General features: G+C 46.1%; 1 protein-coding gene across 2 annotated transcripts in view; it reads left to right on the top strand.

The window, feature by feature from the left end:
* FRMD4B (FERM domain containing 4B) overlaps positions 1 to 26,229 on the top strand; it is an 85,334-nt gene that overhangs the window by 49,458 nt on the left and 9,647 nt on the right. For both annotated transcript variants that reach the window (XM_049826848.1, XM_049826849.1), the window contains 10 exons: positions 6,610 to 6,693; positions 7,910 to 7,975; positions 9,046 to 9,103; positions 10,035 to 10,121; positions 19,670 to 19,746; positions 20,618 to 20,756; positions 21,265 to 21,406; positions 22,245 to 22,378; positions 22,468 to 22,587; positions 23,850 to 24,078. In XM_049826848.1, coding sequence (XP_049682805.1) covers positions 6,610 to 6,693; positions 7,910 to 7,975; positions 9,046 to 9,103; positions 10,035 to 10,121; positions 19,670 to 19,746; positions 20,618 to 20,756; positions 21,265 to 21,406; positions 22,245 to 22,378; positions 22,468 to 22,587; positions 23,850 to 24,078 — 1,136 coding nt within the window. The remainder of the gene's footprint in view (positions 1 to 6,609; positions 6,694 to 7,909; positions 7,976 to 9,045; positions 9,104 to 10,034; positions 10,122 to 19,669; positions 19,747 to 20,617; positions 20,757 to 21,264; positions 21,407 to 22,244; positions 22,379 to 22,467; positions 22,588 to 23,849; positions 24,079 to 26,229) is intronic.

Here is a 26,229-nt window from a genome sequence, read left to right as displayed (position 1 = left end):
TGTGGATATACTGTACCAGATCCATGGGATCGTAAGCTGTTACCAGCTGTAGGTGTGGTGTTCAAGGACCGAAGGGTTTTATGTTCAGAATATTCATATTTCACTTCAAGAGCTTTAAAAGAAGACCTGAGAATTTAGGGCAGGTTCAGGTCACAGATTTTCTCTAGCCGTGCAGAACTGCTTCCTCGGCACCCCGTTCCTCGTCTGCAAAGTGGGAAGACAAATGGTGCCTCATCTGCCCAGGTGGCTCTGGGAGCAGCTCATGTTCTCGTTTGTCTGGTCCCCATGTCCTCAGAGAGGTGCGTGCATATATCTGATATGAGAAATGTTGCTTTTCCCTTGGTGCTCTTGGTCCATCTTCCAAAAGCCAAGGAGTAGGGTCACCAAACCCCCGTGAGATCGGTAGGCACACCTGCCGCTCATCCTGAAAATCAGGCAGGGCTTGGGAAGCGGAGAAATTAGCCTAAAGGAGCAGGGCTGGAGCTGGAGGTCAGAGCCAGGGGTCCAAGGCTGTGGTCCAGCCTGTGCTAAGCGTGGGGAAGGGTTGCCCAGCTCCGGCCGCGCTTTGTGTTTGGTGCAAGTCCCTCTCGAGCCGTGAAACTAAAGCTGTTGTTGCAGCACAGCGTGGGAATCCACAGCACGGCCGCGGCGTAGATGTACAACAAGCCTGGTGTTGAAAAAGCCATCTGCGCTGCTTATCGTGTTCCTTTTCACGTACAGGGTTTGGAAGGCTCTTACAAATGCTCCTTCAAATACCTTTCTGAGCAGGTGGTTCCTATCGGGTATTGAAGCGGCAGACTTTGCAGCCCTGCCGCAGGCAAAGCTCCCCGCTGGCTGGGGGGGGTTACAGTTCGGCTCTGGCTGTCCTGTGCCAATGGGAGCCCCTTGTTCATGGCCTTTCCAGATCTTGGTCTTCCTTCAATAGAAGAATAACTTTCTTGAGCGTGCCAGCAGACCATAAACTGAAAGGTTGGGAAATGATGGGAAACGTCTGGCACTTGGCACAAAAGAGGATTTGTCAGAAAGCACATTACAAAATCCTGCTGCCAAGATCCTGCTGCTCTGACATACTCGAAAGCTGCTAAATCCATCGGCTCTCCCCATCCCTTCCCTGCTCTGTTTTCCTTCCTCCCCTTTTTTCTCTTGCACTTTTAACCCCGCTTTATTATTTTTTTCCCCTCCGTTGCCTTGCTGCTTCCTCCTCACACCTGTTTCTTGTGGTACCTTGAAAGGCAGACCAACCTCCATGAGAGCCTGAGGTTGCCATGCTCTGCCCTTTCATTTATTTTAAAACAAAAAAAAAGCCTACAGAAAAGGCACCTGTTACTGAAGCAATCCAGCTGCAGTGTGATGGTCCGTGTTGCCAGCTCTCATCTGTGAATGTGTGAAATACTGGGAGCACCTTGGTGATGCTACCCTAAGCCTGGTCACTTCAGAAAGTCACTTTAGGACCAGGCTGGGGCGTGGGCACCAACGCGGGATGTTAAAGCATTGCTTGTAATCGCGTAGCAAAGGAATTCAGTGGTTATTCTCAAGAAATTGGACCGTTACTAACATCATCCAAGTAACCTGACCAGCCCTCTGAAAACTTAAGTTGTCAAACTTTCAAGTATCTAGTTCAATTGTGTGCTGTTTCTATGTATTTATTTTGCTAGCTCTAAAGACCTTGAACAGAGTAAGAAGAAAAATCTTAATGGAAAGTTTTTGAAGTGTCTTTATGATGCAGGGTAATTTTGTATTGTCCTTTAGCTGTGAAGCTCCATGTTTCCTTGTATCTCATGTGCGCTTCTCCAGAAGCATCTGCTGATTTTTAGGCGTCCATGAGATAACTTTCAGGTTAACTTGAGAGGTTGGTTGATATTTTCTAGAAACAAGGCCACTCTAAATTCTACCCGCGGTGTGCCTAAAATTCATTTCAAGAATTAACCAAATATGACATAGTGACAGTCAGAAAGACCCAGGAGTTTACTTACTCTAATGATCACGTAGCAACACAAGAGTAGGTATTTATGTGAGGTCAAGAGGCTTTGAGAATAGAGGAAAATCAATATATCATGTACTTTCCCCAGTGATAAATTCCTACCTTATAAAGTGTTACCAACATGATTCAGCAGAGGCAGACACACCTGCCATCGCTTTAGTCCATTAAAAGTTGTCTGAAGTCCTATCCTTATCAAGTCGTTAATATTTACAAAGATGGTGTGGGCTGATAAGCTTTTATGTTGTAGTCCAATATGTTGCTTTTGCTGCTCTGGGTGTGTCTATTGCTCTTCACGTTTTATGTTAATCTCATTAACCACATCTTATTACATCTAAGCTCTTACCTGCGTTAGCAACAGGCATAAGCAGTTTTTGGCAGTGGGCGCAGAGAAAAGCCTGGGTAGCCATTGACAAATGGTCCTAATTAGCACAGTTCTGTAAATCTTTGCCTAGCAGGGAGTGTTTTATCACTCAATTACAAGCTGTGAAGATGCACTTTCTGGGAGCATAAATATGTAAGTCTTTTTTAATTTTCAATAATGTGCTTTAGGCAGAGCATGCCACAGTAGTCTGGCTTGGTTCCTTCCCAGATTTCTGGTGGGGTTTTAGCAAGATGCCTAAAATTGCACTGTAACGTCAGCGGGTTGTAGGAGGCGTGTGGGATCGGTCCTGGTTTGCTGCTAGAGATAGTAGTTTGAACGTGGGAACTCCTATTCATAGCATGGTACATGGTTAAATATTGCTGTTGGTTATTTTAGAGACAAGCTGTCCCTCCATCTCCACGGAGGTGGCACCGACGAGCAGGGTGTGCTGCTGGGACAGCATCTTGCCTGACGTTTGTTCGTGTTGGGACAGAAAATTAAATACGTACAGTACCAAGAATGCAAACTGAGGTTCGGCATGAGGAGGGTCTGATGTAGATTTCCATTTACATAGCCCAGATCTTTCAAGTTCTGCTCGATATCTGCTGCAGAGAAAACTTCCGTTTAGAGGGTGGGATAGGAAGGAAAGGGTCCGTCTGCTGGTTTTCTTTAATTCTTCTCCATAGTGGAAAAATACTCGAGATGAGCGTTTCCTATATTTTCCTCCTGGGGAATAAACAAACCTTTTGCCAAAAAACATTCGGTCCCGTTGACTGGGCGGTTTAAGTTTATATAGTGAAATTATGCCAAGAACCATCAGTCGAGAAGCCCCCTCCGTAGCAGAGGTCAGATTAAATGCAAGCGAGCCTCCCTGTCCTGACAGCCGAGTCCTCCTCCTGCCCTGATGAGAACCGCCCGTGGACACGCCAGCTACGACGCTGGTGTGTTTGGCTGGTAGATAGCGTAGATGGTTGGACATCTGGAGCCGGGGCTGTCTACCCTGTGATTTCTGTATCGCCTTGTTGTGAAACCAAACAGGAACAGGTAATAATTCAAACCGCCGCTCCTGCTATCTGGAGTTGTCACCTCTGGGGAACGGCTGGATCTCGGCGGGCTTGGGAAAGTGATCCTGAAGGTCAAGGGGAGATGTGCTTGGGCTCCTCGGTGCAGATGAAGTGATAATGAACTCTGTGGAAGGAGGGGGAGGATCATCGGAGGCTTTTATTATCCCTGAAGCCATGAATCATCCCAAATGCTAATCCTCAGGCACGCAGTCAGCAGATCTGGGCTGCCGCGTGCCAGCCTGCGCTGTCTGAAGGCATCCAGCGTGCAAGGAGCTGTGCTCTCTTTCTCCCAGGTCTTCCACATTTTTCTAGGATTTTTTTATGCTTTATCTTACAATTATGCAGGGAACCCCCCCCCCCACCCTCCCTCGTGTGGCTTCTCAGAGACTTTCAGGCCTTTTAAGTCCGTTTTGGCAGACTTGCTCCAGCTGCAGACGGACGGCATGGTGTGTCCGAACCTCAGGGTGTGAGGTTGGGTCCCTTCAAGAAGGGAAGTCCCGAGGGCCAACTTTGCCTCATAAAAGTGTATTCTCCACTATTGTGAGAAGTTGGATGGGTTTGTAGGTTGGCAGAAGAACAGAGAAGGTCCAGCTCTGCTGTAAGTCGTCGCAGCCCTGCGGACTCTGCCTTGCTAACGAACTGTGGTTCTGGGTCGGCGCTGGAGGGACGTGCCCCACGTCACGGCCCAGACATGATTGCAGCCCTTTGGTCACTACGTGTCCCAGCTCAAAGCCCACAAACCGTGTTGGGGAGGTGGGTGTGCTGCCTGCCTGGCGCTCGGTTTAAATTCCGTGGTAGACATTTCCATACTGATGAGCTGCTACTCATCACTCGAGCTTAACTAGCGCCCTCGTTTCGGCATTTGATGAGGATAGAGCAAGCTGCTACTCAACCAGGTCCAGAGGCAAGGGGTCCAAAAACCAAACGGGAAAGCGAGTAGCCTGGCTGGAGGTCATGAATTATGCAGGAGGTGGCTTTTCAGAGCACGGTAGGACGCAGCTGCCAGGATTCGTGGCATTTCTGCAGGGTCTGAGTGATGGGGACGCTACTAGCGCTGTAATGGTTGGTGAAGAAGAGCTTGGGGCCTCTCCACCTGGATGTGGTGGTGACACCTGGGGAGTCCCCTGCCCGGCTGCCTCTCCTGGAGCTCAGCTCTGGCCTCTCGGCATCAGCCTCCTTAGTGGTCAGCCCTCCCTTGGGCGTTTGTTGTTTACCAGCAACGAGGTTTCTGAACAGGGGTTTAGAGACCAGCCATTAAACCTCTGATTATGAATATTGGAGGTTGAGAATCTATATTTAGAGGAACAGCCCTTTTGTTTGGGAAAAATGAGCTATTTTGTTATTGCTTCCTTCCAAAACCTCTCCTACTTCGTTGTATTTCCCTGCCAACCCTGACTGCTATGGCACCCATTGCAGTTAAGAGTCAGGCTTAAAAATAGGAGGAAATTTTTATTTTAATAATCAATTATCCTGTGAGTCTATGGTTGAAGTTGGAAGGGACCTCTGGCCAAACCTCCTGCTCCGAGAGCAGTCAGCTGTGAGATCAGGCCAGGTTGCTCAGGGCTTGGTTTTTTGGTTTGGGTTTTTTTTTGTTTTGTTTTGTTTTTTGCTCTGGTTTTAAGGCCTCGGGAGGGTGTGCTCTGTCTGCATTTTCACATATCCCTACAAACCTCTGATAATCTACCTTCTCGCTGCAAGCTGAGATGTCCTACAGCCTTTTGATCCCATCAAAATGGGCTTTTAAAGAGTGAATAAAACCCCCTCAGCTTTTGTAAGCGTTGGCTGTATTTGAGCATTGAGAGGAGAGATCCTGATTTTCTACCCAGCTGTCCCTGTTTGGGGCACTTGGGTGCTGGCCAGTTTGCAAAGAAAAGTGCATATTCCTGGCAGAAGAGTGCCGGCCCGGGAAAGCTCGGCAACAACAGCTCCTCGGCGCTAATTGACCCCCTTCTTGGCAACTTCATCAAAGACGTTGAAGAATAAATAGGCTGTTGATTGAACTGTTTCCTCGTCCCCAGAGGTGGTCCTTCTTAGTCGGGGTTGAGGCACATTGTCTAGGCTGGGGAAGAAGCTTGCAGAGCGATTAGCCTGTGCTCGCCGAGGAACAAAAAGCTTTAATTTACCGGGCCTTCCGAGTGACATCTGCTGCGTGAGATGGGAGCGTGGTAGGGGTTTGGTGCCTCCCCCGTCTGTAGAGGTTGATCCGTGGTGCCCACGGAGCAGCTTTCTGTGCTCCGGTCCCCTCCGCTGATGCACAGGGTGCTGGTTTTGAGGGAAGAGGGGGAGCGTAGCTCAGATGAAATCTCTAATAGTGGAATCTGATGAAAGCAGAGGTCGGGAGCAGGAAAATACCTTCAAGGAAAGCTTGGATGCAGAAGTCGAGGCGGATGCTGATGGACGTGACTGATGCATTCTTTGCATAGAAAAGTCATGTTCGTGCTTGTTGGTGCTGCTGCAAAGGCACGCAGAAATCCTGCAGAAATGAGGCGTGCAAGTTTCAGCTGATTAATTAATGGAGCATATAAGGAGAAAATATTAACCATTTTACTGATGTCTGTAAATAGATTTTAAAATATTCTGCTGGGGTTTTTTGTGACAAATCGCATTCACATACTTCAACGCCCTTTACTTTGTTCCAGGCTGGGCCTGGAGTCCAAAACTTTGAACTATCTGTAGAAGGAGCAGTCCAGGAAGACTATTTGCAGTGAAAATATTTTGAAGTGTATGAACTGAAACCCTTTTGGTTTGAATCGGATCACTGTTAAACTCTGAGATTTGACAAATACCGTGCTGCTTTGTGCAATTTATTGTCTGGAGGTAGGATTTTAGCTAAAGGTAGAGCAAAAGTTAGCACTACGAGCCTTGCTTTTGGGCAGCGGCTTTCCTTCCGCAGCTGTATCAGGGCTCGTTCTGCACTCAGCAAATAGAGTGAGTGTGTGTGCAAAGTAAATATTGATACGGTGCTCCCGCCGCAGTGGCCCGAGAATCACGTGTCTGTATAATGAGTTACAACACGAGTCTGCATGACACCGTATACATCACTGTCATGTGAGAGGGCCTATAGAGTTACGTTGCTATGACAGCCTGATGTGGGGCAATGCACCATGTTCTTGGGTAGCAAATACAGCCCTTTCCTTCTGCTGAAACTAATGATTGCATCTATGATTCACTAGCAGTGACTCTGTGCCATTTTCGGATTTTAGTGATGAAAACACTAGAAAAGACTTGAAGACGCTGCCTGTCTTTCCTACCAAGACACTGCAGGAGCATCCATCACTCGCTTACTGGTGAGCTATTTAATTTAAAATGTAAATCATCGCTATGAATGGTAATGACAAGATCATTTTCAAACAGTTTTGCAAACTCTCTTAAAAAGTTTTCAGCCTCTGTGATATAGGGCTTGGAGTTAATTGCTTGCGCTCAAGTATTTCCAGTTTTTAGAAACTTATAAATTATGCAAGATCCAATGCAAATCCCTCATTGAAAGTTCGCTCAGATTAAATTGCTGGATCAGAAACGGCTGGAGGAGAGTATGTGGGGACCACACGTTAGAAAGAGCTGAAATCTGAACTCCAGCCAAGCTCGGCTTTGCAAAGAGCACCTTGCTCGTCCACTGTCACACAGTACAGCCTCTGTGGTGGGTTGACCTTGGCTGGCTGCCAGATGCCCACCCAGCTGCTCTCCTCAATGGGATGGAGCGGGGGGAGGAAATAAGCTAGAAAAGCTGGGAATGGAAAGGCAGGTCCAATTTTGTGGCTTGAATCTGCCGTAAAGGAACACGGCGTTTGAGATGAATCAACGATATTGTTTCCTTGGAATTGATGCCCTTTGTGCAAGTTTGACTCCCTCATTTGTTTCATTTTTCTAGGCTTGATGTGTACCTGATGGAGTTTCAAGTATACTAGTACTTGCTTATGATTTGGGTTTTTTTCGGAATGAATACTGCTGTGTTTTTCTTTGCTTTCAAGTGTCTGACACTTAAATGCATATTTTATTTTGCGTTCCGCTAAAACAAAATGTTGACGTATATAAGAGGAAAAATGCAAAAAGGTCATTGCTAACAGATCTCTATTTTTTTCACCTATGAAATATCGGGGGGAAAAATACACTGGAATGCAAACATTTCTGGTTTAACTTCCTCTGTCTTGCATATTGGAGCATTAACTATCCTTTGAAGTTTTGGTCCTTTAGAACGTGAAAATGAATTTATACAATTAGTACCCTTATTCCGCAGCAGCATCTGCAGCAGAACAGGCTGATCCGAAACGATTCATTAATTAGCCTGGAACACGGCATGCGATGGCGGGGATCAGCCGGGCAGCTCCACGCTGCTTAATGAAGGGTGGGAAAGAAATCAGTAAGAAACAGAATGTAAACCAGAGCGAGAAATGTACAGAGGGACACTTCTCTGCATGCTGAGCAGGCGTCTGAATTTCAACAGATGCCGTCACACATGAAAAACGTCACTGAGTCTCTAAATTGGGTTTTGTGTTTGGTTTGCAGTGAGGACAGAGTAATTGAGCATTATACACAAATTAAAGGTCTGACCAGAGGACAAGCCATTGTTCAGTGAGTATGACACTTGTTAATTTGCGAAGATGATATTTTTCCCTTTTTTTTTTTTTTTTTTTTTTTTTTTTGAGAAGTGGCAATGCAGGCTGTTTTGGTCATTATCGCTTGCAAACTTTACCATTTATATCTGTCAGATTCTTTTTTATTGAGTTATATTTCAAAGGTAAACTATTTGAAGTTTCAGATTTCACAGGCTTGCAGTTGTGTGTCCTCATTCAGATATCTCAAACATAAAAGAAATTATTTGGACCTTATTTTATTGGAAGACTCTTCTCCATACCCTGCTTGCTATCAATTAGTTTTCACACCAAACTCTAAAGGGCGAGTATTACCTTAGATCCTGTAAAAAACCCAAATGCATGTTTGTTGAAGTGTTCAGAATTTGGCTTTCAAAAGAACAAGGTCTTCCAAGATGCATACAGAGCCTGTGGAATTTTATTTTTAATTTACCATTAATATTACCGTACTTCCTACAGGTAAATTCAGTGGGATTCCTGGAATCGAGAAGTTTGAGATGATTGCCATGGTTGCACGATGTAGACAACCTGAGTTTTTGTCGCATACCTCGATGCCTGTAACTCTGTCTCAGTAATTCAGGGCCTTCTTTCAATAGGGACAAAGAGAAAAATTGTCTGTCCAATGGTTTTCTGAATTGCCCCATGAAACAGTTGTACAACTGCATAAACACTTGCATTTGGAGCCTGTCCATTGTAACCAGAGCACCATAATGGAATAATTATAGGCAGGTCTTTACCGACAACGTTTCCCAAAAGGTTCACATGTTCAGTTCAGAATTTTTACTTTCGGTTCCCTGACCCTCTGATAAGAGATGGAATGTTTTGTCGTATAAGAGATTTTCCATTTGCTTTAACTTTGCTGAAATATCACATCTTTCCCCAAGCCAGGATGCTAAGTTTTTTCTGAAAACGTGGGCCTTCAATTATGAAGACCTTCAAAATATGCAAATGATAAATGACATGTCCTGAATGCATGTGTGAAAAAAATATGTTAATAGATATTATTCCCTTCAGAGAAAATCATCTGATACGCTATAAATCTGTCTACAGGTACATGAAAGTGGTAGAAGCTTTGCCAACATATGGAGTTCATTACTATGGAGTAAAGGTTAGTAAATGCTCATAGATAATGTGATTGCTTACCTTATTACGTGTGATTACATTCATGTAGGAGTAGTTTGATGATTCAGTACCCTTCTGTCAGTGTTAAACCCTGCATTTTTCAACATCTATAATTTTCCCCCTTTCAATATTCTTTAAAAACTGTTTCCAGAGAGCAGCAAAGCATTATGTGCTACAGAAGACAGAAAGGAATCTTTGTAAAACCTTCTGTGGTCCTATCAGGAGCTAAATTCCTATCACCTTAATTAAACTGGATATCACTTCTAGATCCGAAGCAGTTAATAGTTTCCCCAGAGACATTTCTAATCAAGATTAGAAAAACATACAATGTAGAAGCGGCAGGTGATTAGTGGGTGTGTACCTGGAGTGGGGAAATGCTGAGAAGTATTTTTGGAGAGTGATGGAAATACACCATTTATTCCCATTTGTAGAGCAGAGCCTGGGCCAAAGTGTTTTGTGCAGAAGAGTTTGTGCAGCAGAGATGATGTCTCCTTACTTTGAGTCATGGCCATGGCAATGGTACCCGAGAAGCTGATGTTTTGCGCTGTTCTCTCCTCCTGCGGCTGTCTGCGCCTGAGTTTAGTGGATGCAGTCATTGGCCACAGTTTTTTCTGTCCCCTGTCCTCCCCCCCTCACAGCCACTCCTGCTACGAGTGACACCCCCTTGTTTCAGCAGCACTGTTGCTTTTTTGTCCACTTTGCACAACCACCGCCTAGTTTCTTGCGTCTGCCTGAGAAAGCAAGGGGAGAAAGTTTCAACATTCACTCCAGCAATCCACTTCACATCGATTTGTTTGCAAAAAAAAATATCTTTGTTCTGTACCTACTCGTACTTGCCACAGAATCAAATAGGCTGTAATCTCGGAATTGCGTAATTCTGAAGTAGCTCTCGGTTCACGTAGACTTCCATTTTTCAGGATAAACAAGGAATCCCATGGTGGCTTGGAATAAGTTACAAAGGAATAGGCCAGTACGACTTACAAGACAAAGTTAAGCCCAGAAAAGTAAGTTTTTTGCATCTGATTGTTCTTCGGGGGGAGGCGGGATGGTGTTGCATGGCAAGATACACTTTTTTAAGCTGCTGTTTATTAGACTAGTGAGCAAAAGACCAAGAGTTGGAGGCAGGAGGAGAATTCTGCTGGCACTGACGCAGTAAAACTCTCCCCCCCTCACACAGATAGTGGAAACTCCCTTTGCGAGCTTTGGCTCATGTGTCATCTTGAGTTTGGTGGTCCCGGGACAGTCTGGACAGGAATTTTGACAGTCTCCAGGTATAACTGCAGAAGTGTGAAACAATTGGGCTTCTGCAAGTCCCAAACTAAAGGCCTTGCATTCAAGCAGCGTTGTCACTTGGCTTTCATAGGTGGTTTTTGTGTGCGAAGCGATAAAAGGCTCCACTGATACCCCTGAAATACAGGGGGAACTGCGTGAAACTGCAAGCCTGTTTAGGCAACTGTATGTTTCCTCGATGCAGCGAGTTGTAACGGGGGGATTGAGAGTAAATGCCATATATTGGACGTTGCTCTTCTCTTTTTCCACCTCCCCGCTCCCCAGCGTGTCTCCTGCAGAGTGAACTCTGCCAGCGACCTCCCTCGTTGTTCAAGCAGGGCAGAGGGTCCCGTATTGCACTGCCGGCTCCCTCAAAGCCCCCGTCAGCGAGCCCCGACAGGCTCTTCTGCCGGCGGCCTTGGAAACCCATCGTGCAACCCAAGCACACGATGTGTTGGGAGCTCGCCTGGTCCTGTAGCCGCATACGTCTCCCTGCAACGGGACTGAGCCCTGACAGTCATTGAAGAATTATTTAACCCACTTAGCTGGGGGGAAGAGCCAGAACTGCACGTGCAGGAGCCGCGCTGTTGGGCAGGGGGCGTGTGGTTTCTTTCTGGTCATGTCTTCATTGACACACCTAGGCCATGAGGAGATGGAGACCTGGGGTTTTGCTGTTGTTCTTCCCCGGGAATGATCTGGGCAGGAGTTCGCGTGAAGCGTGTGCTTCCTGCCAGGGAATTTTACATTTGCAAAATGATACTGTTTAGGGTATTTGTGCCAAAAAACACAGCTTAACAAAACTTTCTTGTTAAGAGTAATTCCCCTTCGAGCTCCCAACTTGATGTTTTCTTTTTTCCAGAGCAGGCTATGACTTGGTTTCTTTTGGTATAGTGATATAGCTCTGTGTCCAAGGTTGAACTCGTACGTCCTTCCTTTGCTTTGTTTAGTAAAGCACATAATTTCATCCCGGGTCTCTCTTACCATGCCTGTTCTAAATGACAGTGACACAAGCGGAACCCTAGAAAATCAAGTCAACGTTAATGCACCCATTGATCGTCAAAGGAAAGCATCAAGGAGCTTCTCTTGCTCTTGAGCACTTCTCTGTTTTTAGGCAGCATCTACAAGATTTTCCGGTCAGGTCAAACACAGATCATTCTCTAGCCAAGATGTCCAGCTGTGACCGGCGATGCTCTCCAAGAAAATGCAGCCTGCCTGGCTAGAAGCATTGCTTCGCCAAGCACTTTTTGTGCTTGTGGGATTTCAGTTTACAACATCAACCAGGCAGATTAAGAAAATTTTTTAAGGTCAGAAGGGCCCAGATACCAAGTCACGCCCTGCTACAGTTAGTTACGAGGCGTTGCCTTTGAATGCAGCAGGAGTTGTGTTTAAGAAAAATAAAATAAAAACCAAAGGTCACCTCTGCAGTGGATATGTTACAATGGAAATAATAGTCGTCTGCTTTACTGTAATGATAGTTATACAACAGAGGATAGAGATTAAAAGGTAAGGTGGGAGAGAGGAACCTAAATGCAGAGGGAAGGTTTAATGCCAATAAGCTGATTGAGAAAGTGGAGTTGGATATGGCTGTAGTATCCTTATGGATTTGTGTCTGGTGTCGATAGGAGGGGACAAAAATTACTTAAGCCATAGCTTGTCCTGAGTCATGACTACTTTTAACATGTAGCCAAATATGCAAACAGTTTCTTTATACAAAAAGTGTTTCAGGATTTGAAATACAAAGGGCACTTCTGATGTGATCCATGGAAATAATTGGAATCAGATTGCTTTCAGGGGGGAAAGCAGAGGCTGGGTCTAGAGAGGCACCCACACCCCGCCTTGGTCTTGGAGATAAAATGCCGAGACACTGCTGTTTATTTCAGTGTAGCTATAGCCTTGCTGCCTGTGATGCAGCAGGCAGGAGTTTCCTTTTAACCAATATTGTTGTTTGTTCATATTTACCAATGTATCAGAATCTATTTCAGAGACAGAGGAGTCAGCAAGCACGGTCCTTTCCGAAGCAGCAGGCAAGAGGGGAGGAGGCATGTAAACTATGCCTGTCTTTTGGAGCAGAGGTGCTAGTTTTGCTGGATTTGGCAGAATTTTCTTGCTTTGCTTTTTGGGATGGAGCCAAACGCACAACTGCCATGTGCTGGTGCTACCCTGCCGTTTATACTGTGGATCAAAAGTGCTGTTGTGTTTATCCCTAGCCGTCTGGGAAAGAGCCTCCTTATTGTGCTCCACTTCTCCAGTTAGTGATGTTTAAATATAAGTGCATCTGATAAACTCAATAAAAGGGAGAAGCTGAGTCCCAGTCTAATGAAGGCCAAGCTGGCCTTTCCTAATTTTAAAGATACAAGTGATGTCTGGGTGCACAAACCTCTCTGATTCCTGCTGCATTGGGAAAGCTGCTGAGTTTCAGGTGGGAGGCTTTGAACAGGAATTGGTGCCTGTGCTCCAGCTGAATTCACACCAGGGGGTTTTATTCTGCTCTCCATGTCTTTTCTGCAATGCTAATGGATGCTGTCAGACAGAGCTGCATTTGCTTAATGTGTTCATCATAGGCACCTGGTGAGAGCCAAGTCCATATTTAGAATAAAATTAAAAAATAATAATAATAAAAAGATATATAAATTTAACTGCACCCATTAATGCAAAGTCAATTAGATCCCAACAAATATAACCGTCCTTCTCAAAAAGTGAAATCTTTTGGCTTTATTCAAGTAGGTCTTTAGGCAAAGAGACCTAAATACGAGCCTTGGAGCACAGTGGTTATCCCAGGATTTTGTTGTTGGATCAACACTGTTGCGTGAAGTCCAAGGTTGAGAACTCTTCACAGGAAACAACTTGCAAGGCAGACCTGGATGAAGCAATCTCCAGATCCGTATCGCCCAGCCTTGCCAACGCTTGCGCATGTACCGTCAATCATCCGTGAGTGGAACGTGTGTTGTTGGAGAGGACGGTGTGTAACTCGGGGCTGGACCAGGAGAACCTGCCGCGGCTGTCTGTCTGTGTAAAGCTGGCTGGGGAGGTTTGAGTCCGGCTATTAATATTTTGCTGGTTGACCTGAGATGGTCTGGAGAAAGGAGTTTTGTTTCCGTAAGTCACTCCTGAAAGCTTGTATTGCTTTAGAAGCGGTTTCTAGATAAGCGAGCCTGTGTTTTTACCCCTTTGCCTGGGACTGCGAGCTGATGGGCACCGAGGGAAGCACTGTGCTCCAGTGCTGTAATAGGCTGAAAATGGAGAATTATTTCTTGTGTCATTTATGAAAATTGCTTTTTTCTTTGTGGATAAAAGCAGTGGCTCCACACTGGCTGGAGGTTACACTGAGCTCAGTTCATTATAATCCTGAAGTCTCACAGGGGCATAAAAAAACCTGGGTTTGGCAACCCTTGTTCAGATTTCAGCTCAGACCTGGGATTAACTCTGCAGTCCTGCTGCTTTGCAAACATATTCTCCCTTCAGCTGCAGTTAATACCGAGAGATGTCTCCTGCTTGGAGAAGTGCCTCCTGCTTGCTATGGGGTGGCATGCCAAGATCCTGTCCCCAGTCTCTTCTGAATCAATTAGGAAAAGCATAAAACAGGTCCCAGGACTTCGTATGCTGTTTCAAAACAGAACGGATCTCCCTTTTATCTCTACCTCTGTTCTTCTCACTGGCGAGATAAACAATGCCTCATCTTGTTTATGGAGCATGTATTATGGTATGAGTGGAGTTTATTCTGCGTTCAGCCAATACGTGGTGATCCTCTGAGGGATGGGAATTTGAGAAGGCAGTTTGCTGGCTTTTTCACTTGTTCTCCCACTTCATTGTGTTTCTGTGGGCGACTCCCTGGTGATAAATGAACTATAATATCTGAAGAGAAGAACTAATCTTGCTATGCTATTGTTTCAAATTACAAGAATTTTGATTCTACTGCGGGTTGTCTTGAACACATTATGTTCTCAGAAGTGTTTTCGTCAGAGTATACTAGTTTTGAAATGGGTAATATTTATGATATTTTTCTTTTAATTTAATATATACTAAGAGCTGATGCCGTAAGTTTTCCCTTGCAGAACATCAAGTAAATGTAAATTTGCTGTCCTGCTTTGCTGAATGGTTCAGAACACAACAGCATTCATACGGGTTTCTCAGCAGGCGGATCTAATTAGGCAGAGATTTCTTTTACGGTGTTTATTTCTCACCAAGTCAAGTAGCAGCCATTGATTTAGACATAAGATACTAAGCTCACACAATTATTTAAAATAAACACATAGCTGTTACGCGGCTGCTCTGAAATTCAGTTCCTTCCAGATGTGTGGAAAGTTGCTGGAGTGTCACCTGCCCCAAAACATACGTGTTTTGGGACAGTTTGGTGCCGAAACATCTCTGGCTCTTGTTAATTCCAATGCTAGTGAGAACCTAGAGAGGATGGATCATAATGCATTAGAAAAAAATATGACTGAAGAGGCTTTTAGAGGAATGGCTTAATATTTAAGAGATGAAGGATGCCTCCAGGTGAGCTCTGCCAATTTATGCTGGCAGAGGTGGGAGCTGTCTGCTGCCTTCTCTCAGAAGTTGCTGCAGGTGGGGCGGTTTGGCTCTCCTGCCATCTACCCAAATGCCTCCCTCCATGGCCAGGCATAGCAATTTAAAACAAAGAGATTTCAGTTGAAGGTAGCATGCCAGCCAGCAAACTGGAGCAGAGGGGCTGAAACGCAGCCCTTCTTCCAGTGTTGCCAGCAGGGCGGTAATTTCCTTCATCGGGGTGGGGTGCATTCCTATGGGCAGAAATCTTTTATGTTTCCTTGGTCTGAATTGCCAGATTTGTCTGGAGATTGCCGTTCCCAGCCAGTTCCTGGGATGCTGGTTGCTGAAGCTCCTTCCAGGCACCGCATGTAACCACGAGGTGCTTTGAAAGTGCTTCCCGATGGAAAGGCTGCTGCAAACGCTGCGGCGTGGTTTGCGCTTCCACGCTGACCTTACCCGACGATCCTTTGGGTGAAAAAATCAAAGATGTGGGTAATTTAGATCTTGGTCAGAATTTGCCATCAACCTTGGAAACATCCCAGATGCAACCCTGGCATGCGCCGTGCCCCAGGCTGATGCTGCAGCTCTGCGGTAGTGCTGGGTCACACAACCCCTCCAGCCAGCTCCTCTCCAGATTTTTCACCCCGTTGCAAAAAACAAACCCACCAAACCCAAGAATTTTTTAATCTTTTTGTTAAACAAAATGCATCAGGATGATAGGAATATTCAGCAAAGCCCCTGAGAAGCTCTCTTGCACGTTTCTGAAGGCGGGGGCTCTGCCAGCTCCTGCCTGCGATCCTGATGGGGCCGTTTTTCTGAGCCAGAGAGCTCTTGCTGTCAGGCCCAGACAAACTTGCATTTTATTCAAAACTGGATGCAAGATCGGCCAGGTAAAAAACCAGCTGCTTCTTTTAATAAGGTGTCTCACTACTTAAGCTGTCTGTGCCTGCTTTGTGTCTCGTTAGACTACAGTTACAGCTCTTTTTGTATGGGAAAGAGGGTTAGGAGGGCGATATCTTTTTGTTTAGTGTTCTGTAGTATCTCGAAGAGGATCACAGTAGAAATGCAGGCAGCTTAAACTCATGGGCTGGCAAAAGCAGCAGCTGGGTGGTAGGAGTCTGGCTGGTGCACGGAGGTGCCCGAGTAATGAGGTGTGATGGGGGAAGCTTTGCACCTCCACTTTCTCCAAAAAGAACCAGAAAACAAACCTTGACCGGGCCAAATTCTACCTGTAGAGTTGGACAGGCAGCCCCTGTTATGCTAAATGGGAGTTTTCAGGAGCCTTTGAGGACCTGGCAACCTAAATGGATGGGAAGGCTATTAAGAAAGCATTAATTAGCTCAGGTGGACCTAATCATCTAGTTAAAGGGAACATACATTGCAAAACTTCCACAAAAACATTTTAATTATTCCTAATTGTTCCTCCAGCCCTCAAAAACCAGTTTCAGATTTCCAGATTATTTTTTTTTTTACAACTCTTTTGTCTTTTAATATGCATGTAGTTTAGGTAAGATGGGAATGATTTAGCAACATGTCTGTACAGAGTTAGGGAGTATTTGAAGGGAGCAGGAAAACTCCAGTACAGCGACAGTTTCCTGAGTATTGCCTTTTGACCACAATTTAGAGAAAATTTATTTAAAGGTGTTTATAGCATTTCATTCGGGTTACTCCAGTTTATTCTTTATCACTTTTTTGCCTTTGTTTGTATTGAGGCCTTTTTCCCCTCTTGTCTTCATGAATCCAGACACATTAGCAGAAACTTGTTAATGCAATCATTGATGATTATTTTAAGTGCACTGATATAAATGTTATTAGTGCACAACTTATTGTGAAGCTACTCATATAATCATTGGCCTTTTTTTAAGGACCTGACTGCAGACAAGTTGATTGCTAAGGAGCTTATATTGTTCTTAAGTGACAGAGCTTAAGGACAGGGGACTTTTCAGTCCGTAAGAGCAAAAATGTGTCCTGCGTGCGGAATTTCAGACGCTGCTTCCCCATCTTTTCTGCAGCGGAGGGGCAGATGGCGGAGCTGGCGTTGTCCCTGTCGTGTGTGTCTTTGGGCAAGGAGGCGAATATCTTTGTGCTGAATGTACCCGGAAGGATTGCTTCGGGCATCTGTCAGCTCCTTTTTGGGCTGGGATGGATCTCACAGGGTGGGGAGGAAATGGGGCAAAGCTCTACCCACATCCTGAGGCAATTCCATGCAGGTTTCCTTACCAATGCAAAGGCTTTTCTTTTTTTTTTTTCGGCCCCCCCTCCCCTTACCGGCACCACAGATGATCAGGGATGCATCTCCCCTGGGGCTGGCGTTGGGATTTTCGCAGGCAGCTCCTCATGGAAGGGCCCACCAAGACCCTTGGACCGCCGGTGTGTCCCCTGCCTGGGCAGGAGCTGCTCAAGTTGGGGGGGCAGCTGCGTTTTGTCCCCCTGCCAAATGCCACCCTCTTCACCTCGCTGCCCTTAGGACTGGTAACCCCATCTCCCGCAGCCCTCGGGAATGCCAAGCGCATCCGGAGGGGAAAAACCCAGAGGAAGTGATAAAAGGGGACCGGGGTGTCATCGCCCGCAACCGATAAGCAGCAGCAAGGCGTTTTGGTTTTTTTTTTTTTCCAGAGGTCATGTTTGAAGCACACCCAGCGTTTTTTTACGAGCGTGGGAGCGGGGCGGCAGGGAACGTGGCACGATGCTTCTGGTCGAACCTGTTGCCTCTCTGAGTCAATGTCGGCAAGACGGGGACTCGGCCATCGCGGGGGTCCGGGTTGCCTGCTGCAGCCCCCCCCTCACCACGCTCGCTCCCACCTCAGCCCCCCACGAAGGCCTCGGGGTGCCCCGAAGGGCTGCAGCCCCTCGGTAGAAACCTTCTTCTGTCCTCTCTTCGGTTCAGTTTTTTCCCTTTTATCTGAGGGAAAGGGTGGGTCGGGAAGGCGTCGCCGGCGGGAGAGGCGGTGATGTCAGGCGTGTGTCAGCAGTGGGAGGCGAAGCCGAGGAAAGCCGAGCGGCATCCCGGCACGGCGGACGCCTCTTCTTCGGCTCATGTCACCCTTGACGCTTTCCAGAGCGGTCGGTGGTGCCGGGGAGAAGGGGCCGGTGCTGCGGGGAGGTGAGCGCGGGGAAGGGAAGGGTGCACGGGGGGAGGGAGGCAGCTGAGCTGCCGGGGGGTCGTGCCGGGGATCCCGGCGCGCTGGAGCACCCACGGGTGCTGTTGCTCAACGACCTGCGTGAGCTGTTTTCTTTTTAATTAATTTTTTTTAAGTGTATTTATTTAAAATAAGTTGTAAAGAGGGCGTTTCTGAAAGTAGTGTGACTGGACAGGGCGCTTTTAATACAGAGATAAACTTACTTAAGCAGCAGAGTAAAACTTCCACGGTCTTCCAAAAAATGACTTATTAGTTTAAGTAAATGACATTCCCTTTGCTGCATTTTTTCATATAGCAGGATCTAATAATAAATTGTAGTAACAAAAAGGCAAGCTTTAACTAAACAGAGGGAAAGGTCACTGAAAGAGCCAGAGCTTTCCCCACAAACACATGCGCTGGGTTATGTTTCATTTATGACCCGAGTTAAGAGTGTTTCAAACGCGGCATGGTGTAATACGTAATCTTTTACGAAAGTTCTTCCGTAGTTGGAGCGTGGCGCGTTGGGTTTTGGCGGAGGCCGGCGGGAATGTCGCGTGTCCTGGGGACTTCTGGTGTGGTGGCTGCAGCCTTGAAGGCTTTTGGAAAACTCCTGCGGGGAAGGAGGGGGTCACGTAATGCCCCCGGGTGTCTCGACTGAATCAGCGATACGGCAAGCTGATCTCCCCCACTTAATGCTGGCCCTGCCTGGGTGGAAGTATCTCAAGTACCTCCGCGTGGGCTCTAGCTCTGGAAAGTAGCCGGCTGTAAGCTACAGCATGCCCTGCGGTACTTGTACACCCCGTCATCTTCAGGTGATGTCCTTGGGGACACCCGTCCAGATCTCCCTGTGCGCCCCCGCACCCTGGCACTGCCTGAGGGGGGGCTGCAAAAACCTGCACCGAGGGGCTGGGGAACGGCTCGGCCAAAGCTGGGCTGAGAAGATGCTGATGGATCATCCCCAGAGGGTGGCTAATGCCGGTGCAAAGGGAGAGCGGATTCGTACGAAATTCTGATCCCACGGGTGCAGCTGCCAAGCCCCGTTTGACTTTGATCTTTTCTCCCAGCTGGCACTTTGCAGGAAATCTGTGGTTTCCTTACAGAAGTATGTGTTGTGGGGTGGCTTCCTCCTGTAGCTGCTCTTTCTCTGTACGTGTTGTACCCCTGCTCCAAAACGTTGTGCTGAATCTCTCGGCCAGTGTCTTCAGAAGAGAATGGTCTCGGTTTTCCCTGGGCTGCTGCCATTCCCTGGGGATGTTCTGACTGCAGGAAGAGACCATAGGTGTCTATGCAATTACTTTGTATAGAGATGTTTGCATTTCATCAGAGATCAGAAGACTTTAGTTGCCCTCCCAAGATCTCTGTGAACTTCTAGCAGCGAAATTAAATGTGCTATTGATGGAAACAGATGTTGTCACAGGCAAAATCCTCAATCTGCAATGCATTGTCTGTAAGAGTGCGAAATTACTTGAGGAGCATCCTATATATTTATATTTACGTGCTTATTTTGATTGATGTCATGAATGTTATTGCTGAGTCCGTGCCATAGCTGAAGATACACAGGAGTTGTAATTTGCTGAAATTACATAACCTTGGCGGGGGGAGAAGACTGGTGCTTCTTGCAGTGACAGTGTCCTATTTCTCTCTCCCAATTCTCCTAGCTATTTCAATGGAAACAGCTGGAAAATCTCTATTTCCGTGAAAAGAAATTTGCCGTGGAAGTACACGATCCCCGCAGGTAAGGCTGGAGGAGGCAGTTGTAGCAGCAGGACGAATCTTTACCCAGGCTGGGGATTTGTCATCTCGTGTTATGGGAAGCGCCTCCGAGTTCAGCACAGACCTGAGATGACTTTGGGCTTTGTGACACTGAGCCTGATCCTGCGTTTGGCAGGGCAGGCTGGGGCCGGATCCGGGCTGTGTGTGATGGGCAAGTAGCGCTGTGACGTTGCAGAGGGAAGGTCACGGTTGTAGCGAGCAACCTGGAGCGACTGTTGATGTGTTACGGCTCTGGGTGTCCTTCTCTCGGATTGCCTGTGGTGTCCACCCAGGGAGTTCTTGGAGCTTAGGGAGAGCTATTTGTCATGGCCAAATTTGCTCGCTTTACAAAACCCTTCCCTGAGAATTTTCTGACTCCACCTTCCTTTCTGCTTCTCCTGCTGCCGTCCATCCTACCTCTGGCGCAGGACTCCTGTGCCTCTCAGCTGGGCCAGGAGGGGCAGAGAGATGCTCTGCTGATCCCCCCAGATCCCTTGTCCTGCCTGATCACTCCTTTCAGGATCCCATGGCAGTCTGCTCGCCCTTTCTAGGTTTATAGCGTACCCAACCATCGGTCTCGGCAACGCGATTGCGCCGCTGAACTAAAAGGCACAGCAGTTTCTACTGCTCCGTGTTGCAAAGCTCAGCCGGGAGTGACTTCAACTTTAACTTTGTAAAATAAAGGGAACGTTAGGAGTGAGGAAAGGCAGCAGCACTGGGTGATGGGGAAAAGGAAATCTGAGTTTTCACATCTCTAAAATAAAGGCTGAGCCTTGCCTGGTTGAGAGAGAGGCGTTTGGAACTTTAAACCTCAAAGACCTGTCTTGAAATTGCATTTCTTATCACTTCCTCAGAATTTCGGTGTCGAGAAGGACCTTCGGTCAGAGCGGACTGGTAGTGCAAACCTGGTATGCAAACACTTCCCTGATCAAGTCCATCTGGGTGATGGCAATCAGTCAACACCAGTTTTACTTGGACAGAAAGCAAAGCAAAGTAAGTTATAAGGCATTTTACTGTGGGCATAAGTTTCAACACCTTTCCTGTATATCCTTCGGTGTATGTTCTTCCACGGATGAACTACTCTCCAGACAAAAAAGTACAAATTGTTTTTGCCAGCTTTTTGAGCAGTCTATTAGCGACAGTATTGTTATTCGATCCATTTTAGTCTGCCTGCAATTAAGGGCTATGGAAGTGTAATCACAGAAGAGGGAATTCCCACGTCTCTGTGTTTAATCTGCTTTTTCTTTTGTCTCCTTCTCACGTTCATTTTGAACACGGTGCAAACAGCAAATAGATTTTGAGTTGGGAGATTGTTTAGGCTTTGAGGGCAGAGGGGGAGAGGAAAGCCAGCACCGCAAGCTCCTGTGTGATGCTGTTGCTTTAGCCCTTAATTTTGTGGGAGATGAGGTGTGAAATGTCATCTTCTGTGACCTTGTGTTCTGAAGTTAATTAGAGGTAACTTGATGAGGCTGGATTTTTTTATTATTTTAAACTCCTTCAGGCAAAAATTCCTTCAGCCAGAAGTTTGGATGATATCGCCATGGATCTGACAGAGATGGGAACACCAAAAGTTTCAAAGCTAGTGACTTTGGAGGCAAAGAACCAGCTTATTATGGCCAGCAACGGCAGTTTGATCTCATCAGGTAATACTTTGTGTGAATGCAAGGTAGTGAAGTACAATGAATGGGGCTTGTGTGTGTTAAAAGGGAAAACAAGGCTACCTGACCATAAACATGGTGACATATGTGAAGGCGTATAGTAGTTATGTATCTGAAACAGTAACATTAGTAGTATAATCTGCTGTTTCCCTCATGTAACTAAATAAGGAAATAAAAATATGCTAGATGGATAAGCACCCATATACTCTTGGTCCATGAATAATTTAATATGGGTTTACCAGTCAGTCCTTGAATGACTGTAAGTGTTGTCAAAGTCCAGGGGATATTTGATCCAGGATAACTTTAAGCATCCATTGTAGGAGTTGAATTGCCCCGAGCTTCCTCAAAAATGACCAGAGAAGATAAGTACTTCCAAAGAAATCTCAGCTCTGGAGTGGACTTTGGATCTCTCCCGTGACTGTGGAGGAGGGGAAAAGGGGGGAGGGAGAAGCCTGGCTGCCACATGTAGGTGCCTCGAGGTGAAGACCAAGTGAGGAGCCTCAGTGTCTGTCTCGAAAGCAGAGTCAAAGCCAAAATATCAAGTATATGGAAGATATCACTAATGCAATGTTTTATATTTTGGGTGGTGGGGTTTTGGGGGTGTATACTTGGGACTTATCGTGCAAGTATATACATTGGGGATTTGAAAAAGTGTGGATTTCCTAAAAACCTGCTTGCTGGATGACATGAGAGCTGGATGTTGCAGTTGGGATAATGTGTTGTTTTGTTGGGCTGGACTGCTTTGGGGAGATCTCGGCTTACCTGACCGGAAAAAAACGGCTTTTACCTGCAAATCCTCTGATACGGAGAGTGTATTTTTCAGGCTCTCAGGATTCAGAGGTCAGCGAAGAACAAAAAAAGGAGAAAATCGTGGAACTAAAGAAGAAGGAGAAACTCCTTCAGGAAAAACTGCTTCAGAAAGTTGAGGAGCTGAAGAAAATCTGCCTGCGAGAGGCGGTGAGAACTGTGCTTTACGCTGGGGTCGGGGTGGGTGAGAGCCCTTCTCTCCCTCCGGACCTTCACGTGGAGCCTTCTCCGTTCCCCAGGAGCTGACGGGCAAGATGCCCAAGGAGTATCCACTGAGCGCTGGAGAGGAACCTCCCCAGGTCAGGAGACGTGTTGGCACGGCGTTCAAGCTGGATGACAACCTGCTCCCGAGCGAAGAGGTGAGCGCTGCGGTTTGTTTTCACAGCAGAGGTGGGGTGGCTAGACCGGTGGCCAAAGCCCCTTGTAAATAAGCCAGCTCTTCCCCGATTGTTTTAAGAGGAGGCAGCCAGGACAGTCGCTTGCATAGGCTGGGAAATTTAGACGGGTACCGCCCGTATTTCAGCCATGCTGCCTTTGAAATGATCAGGAAGTTGGCTGTTTCAAAAGGCATTAAAATCCCCTGACCTGAACCCCTGATTTGGCCGTGCTGCTTGAATTTTAATGGACGTTTTGCTGCTAATTAGAGAGGAGCAGGTGCATAATGCCGTTTGGCAACCCGTGGCTGTGAGCTGTTCTCGAGCGTTGATTTGTGTCGCGCTGAAATTGTGTTGGAACCCAGAACGTGGCAGGGATGTGCGCTGTCCCCCTTCCAAAATCATCTGTCCGTGAGCATAGTTGTGTGACAGGTGACAGAAGGAGGAGATTTATTTCTGGCTTAATGCAAGTTCCACCTCAGTAAAAGCTCTCCATATTGCTCAAGAAGCTAATATGAACTTTGCTGGCGGAGACTGACTCAGGAGATATGGTAATTCAGATATTTGCAGTTTCTGGACACATACCATTCCCCCTCATTCCTTGTGAGATTTGTTAACAAGCTGTATCATCCAAGGCATAAGTAGGTGTTGGGCACTTTGCATCTGTCTTTCACCAAAAACTCGCTGCCCTGGCTCACAGGGCTGGTGTAATCCATGTCTGCAGCAAGCTAATTTTACGTAAACTGCTTAAATGCTACAAAATCCTACTGACCAGATTTAATAACGTGGGTTTTAGCACTTCTGCAGCGCCTTCCATCTGAGCTTCTTAAAGTTGTTTACAAATAATTAACTAAAGCCTCCAACTCCCTGTGATGTAGGTATGGTGATATAAATTTCCATTTTTATTTTCTCCAAAGTAGAGAGAAATTTTGAACAGACGTTTTCAGTCTTGGACTCAGAACAGGAGGTTTAGCAGTCTAAACCTGAATTTAGGTATCTATCTTATGTCACCCAGGCTCAAGAACTTTGGACCTTTCTCAAGAGATCTCATAGTCTTACACTAGTCACAGAAATAAGATTTAAGACTTTCATGTGCTGAGATTGTCTTGTGTATGAAGTTTGGTATTTCTGTGTTTCGTGCTCAAGATTTTATTTCGTTACCACAAAAATAGATCTCCTATTCAGTAACCTTCATTGATGATTTCTACCCAAAGTACAGGCAAATAATTCATCTTACAAATTTGCAGGATCCTGCTTTGCAGGACTTGGAGAGCAATTTTATCATACAGCAAAAGCTGGTGGAAGCCGCAAAGAAACTTGCCAGTGAGGCAGACCTCTGCAAAAATGTGAAGAAGAAAAGAAAGCAAGAGTATGCTGATGCTGTAAAAAAGCTGCAAGAGATAGAAAATTCCATAAATGAATATAGAATCAAGTGTGGCAAAAAACCAACCCAGAAATCAACTCTTACTCTACCAGGTAAGCAAAAGAATTCCCTGTGTTCTGATGAAAACGGGGCGGGGGGGGAAGTAATTTGGCTCACTTACAAGTTTTGTTTACATCTTCTCTATATGGTTTTTATCTTCTCCAAGGCAGTTAAGTAAGAAAAAAAGAGATGCAATTGCTGCATCTGATAGGCCAAGTGCACTGCTTATAGGCTGAGGGCAGAATAAACTGCAGTTTTTAGGAACAAGTGCAGACACGTTCCAGCACCAGCGACAGACCGAAGGTGCTATACATAGAAAGGCTGGCAGGAGCATCTCAGCCGAAACTGGTGTGGTGTCTGAATTCATAGTGTATTGAGTGTATTGTGTGTCTAAGCCGCCACATGCAAGATCTCTCTCCCTTCCCTTCCGCAATGCTTCAGTTCTAGCAAAAATAGAGCATGTGAGTTTTTCTACAGGATCGAGGAAATAAGGATCAAAGACTTTGTTTCTTGATTAAAAATTACTGATTTCCAGGAAGACATAAATGAAGTTCGAGAGTTTATGAATGCAAATAGTGGCAAACAGATTTTTTTACTAAATCCATTTGCTAGTGATGAGCACAGTGAAAGCAGATACCCTTGGCCTCTCCATGCTGAAAGTGTGATTTTCCTAAGGGAGGTGAGATTCTTACTGCTTCATATGATAAACCATGGAAACTTGCTAGTATCCAAGCCAACTGAAGGAGTTTGGGAGTAGTAAAAGCTCACAGGTATTGCAGGCTCTTCTAGTTTCTATAGTGATTTACAGTTTTAGGGCATGTTTCACTTCTGCCCGCCGTGGAATATATATATATATGGATAATTGTTAATGTTTAATTGACTTCTTTTTCCCTGAGGAAATGCTGTTTTGTGAGGTTAGTGGGGGTTTTCCTGGGAATTACAAGGTGGGAAGGAAAACGCAAGATTTTTCTGCTGTTTATAGCAATACCCTCTTACTGACCTTTGAGACAGGACCTCTCGACAACATGTGTTTTTGCTGGAAGAGACCCTTCTCCTGTGCGCGGCCAGGTTTCTGTTGGGGAAACCTCCACCGTGCCCCATTCCCGTTGAGAGCTTGGTTTGGATTCTTACCCAGCGCAAACCACGGCAGCACTGAGTTATCCATCAGCACAAAGTGCTTATTCTGAAAGGCTGATGATTGCTATTTAATGTGGCCCAGCTAGTTCCTGATTGACAGAGATGAGGAAAACATCTGTTTTTCCAGTCTCTTGCTCACCGATCTGGATATTAATTGTGGGCGGTCCTGTATTACCTGGGACACACGATGTGTAGTAACGACCGGGAAGCTAACGAAGACCAGTGAGTAGCGAGGCCATGTGAGGTGCACGCTCACTGTTGTTTGTTGCAGGCAGTTTTTTGTCCTGTTGTGCAAACAAGCAACTTAAGAGTGGGTCCTTATACGTTTAGCCCATCATTTTGCAACATTTGATCCACGATGTCCCTGTTTGCTGTCTGGGAAGGTGGATGCAGCCAGAAGGGACTGGATTCCGTGTCTCAGAGGGTCTCTCTGCCCATAGAAACTGCGAGACAGCAAATACTTAGCCAGCAGTAAGTTAGCTGCATTCCCTTCCAGTGCTTGACTCTTACACTGCAGCATGTATTTGTTTATCTGAAGCAGTACAGTCATCAGCTTCAATAATTGGATTTTATGTGTAACCTTTTCACCATCACTGAGGGTACTCTTTGGGCTCAAGGTACAGGGTTTCAGAAGGCTGAGCAGTGATGAGTCACTTGCGTCTGTGAATTTGGGGAATGACTTGTTGGAAATAATGTGTTAAAGAGTAACATTGATTTATTGAATCAAACCATAGCTATTTTCATCCTAGCCCCCAAGGGACGGGAGGTGAAGGACATACTGGACTGTCTCCTGCTCCCCATGTTCCACTCTCCCTTTCCTTTACTTCCTCTGTAGTCCAGAGTTTCTTCCACTTTTGCAGGGAATTGCACAGATTCAGGATTTAAATTCAGAGCTCCCCTATACGTCAGTGGTGCAGACCCCACGAGAATCCAGCAGCATAGCTTTAGACTGGCTTTTTTTTTTTTTTCCTAGGTAGGTTTTTTTCCTCCTTGCACTGGGCCCAGTTCCATATTTCACCACCATGTGGTCAAATTCATGTGAATAAGCTCCCCTGAAGCTTTTTCCC

Source organism: Accipiter gentilis, chromosome 23 (assembly GCF_929443795.1).
Source record: "Accipiter gentilis chromosome 23, bAccGen1.1, whole genome shotgun sequence".
Lineage (NCBI taxonomy): Eukaryota > Metazoa > Chordata > Aves > Accipitriformes > Accipitridae > Astur > Astur gentilis.
This window is presented reverse-complemented; position numbering and strand designations above follow the sequence as displayed.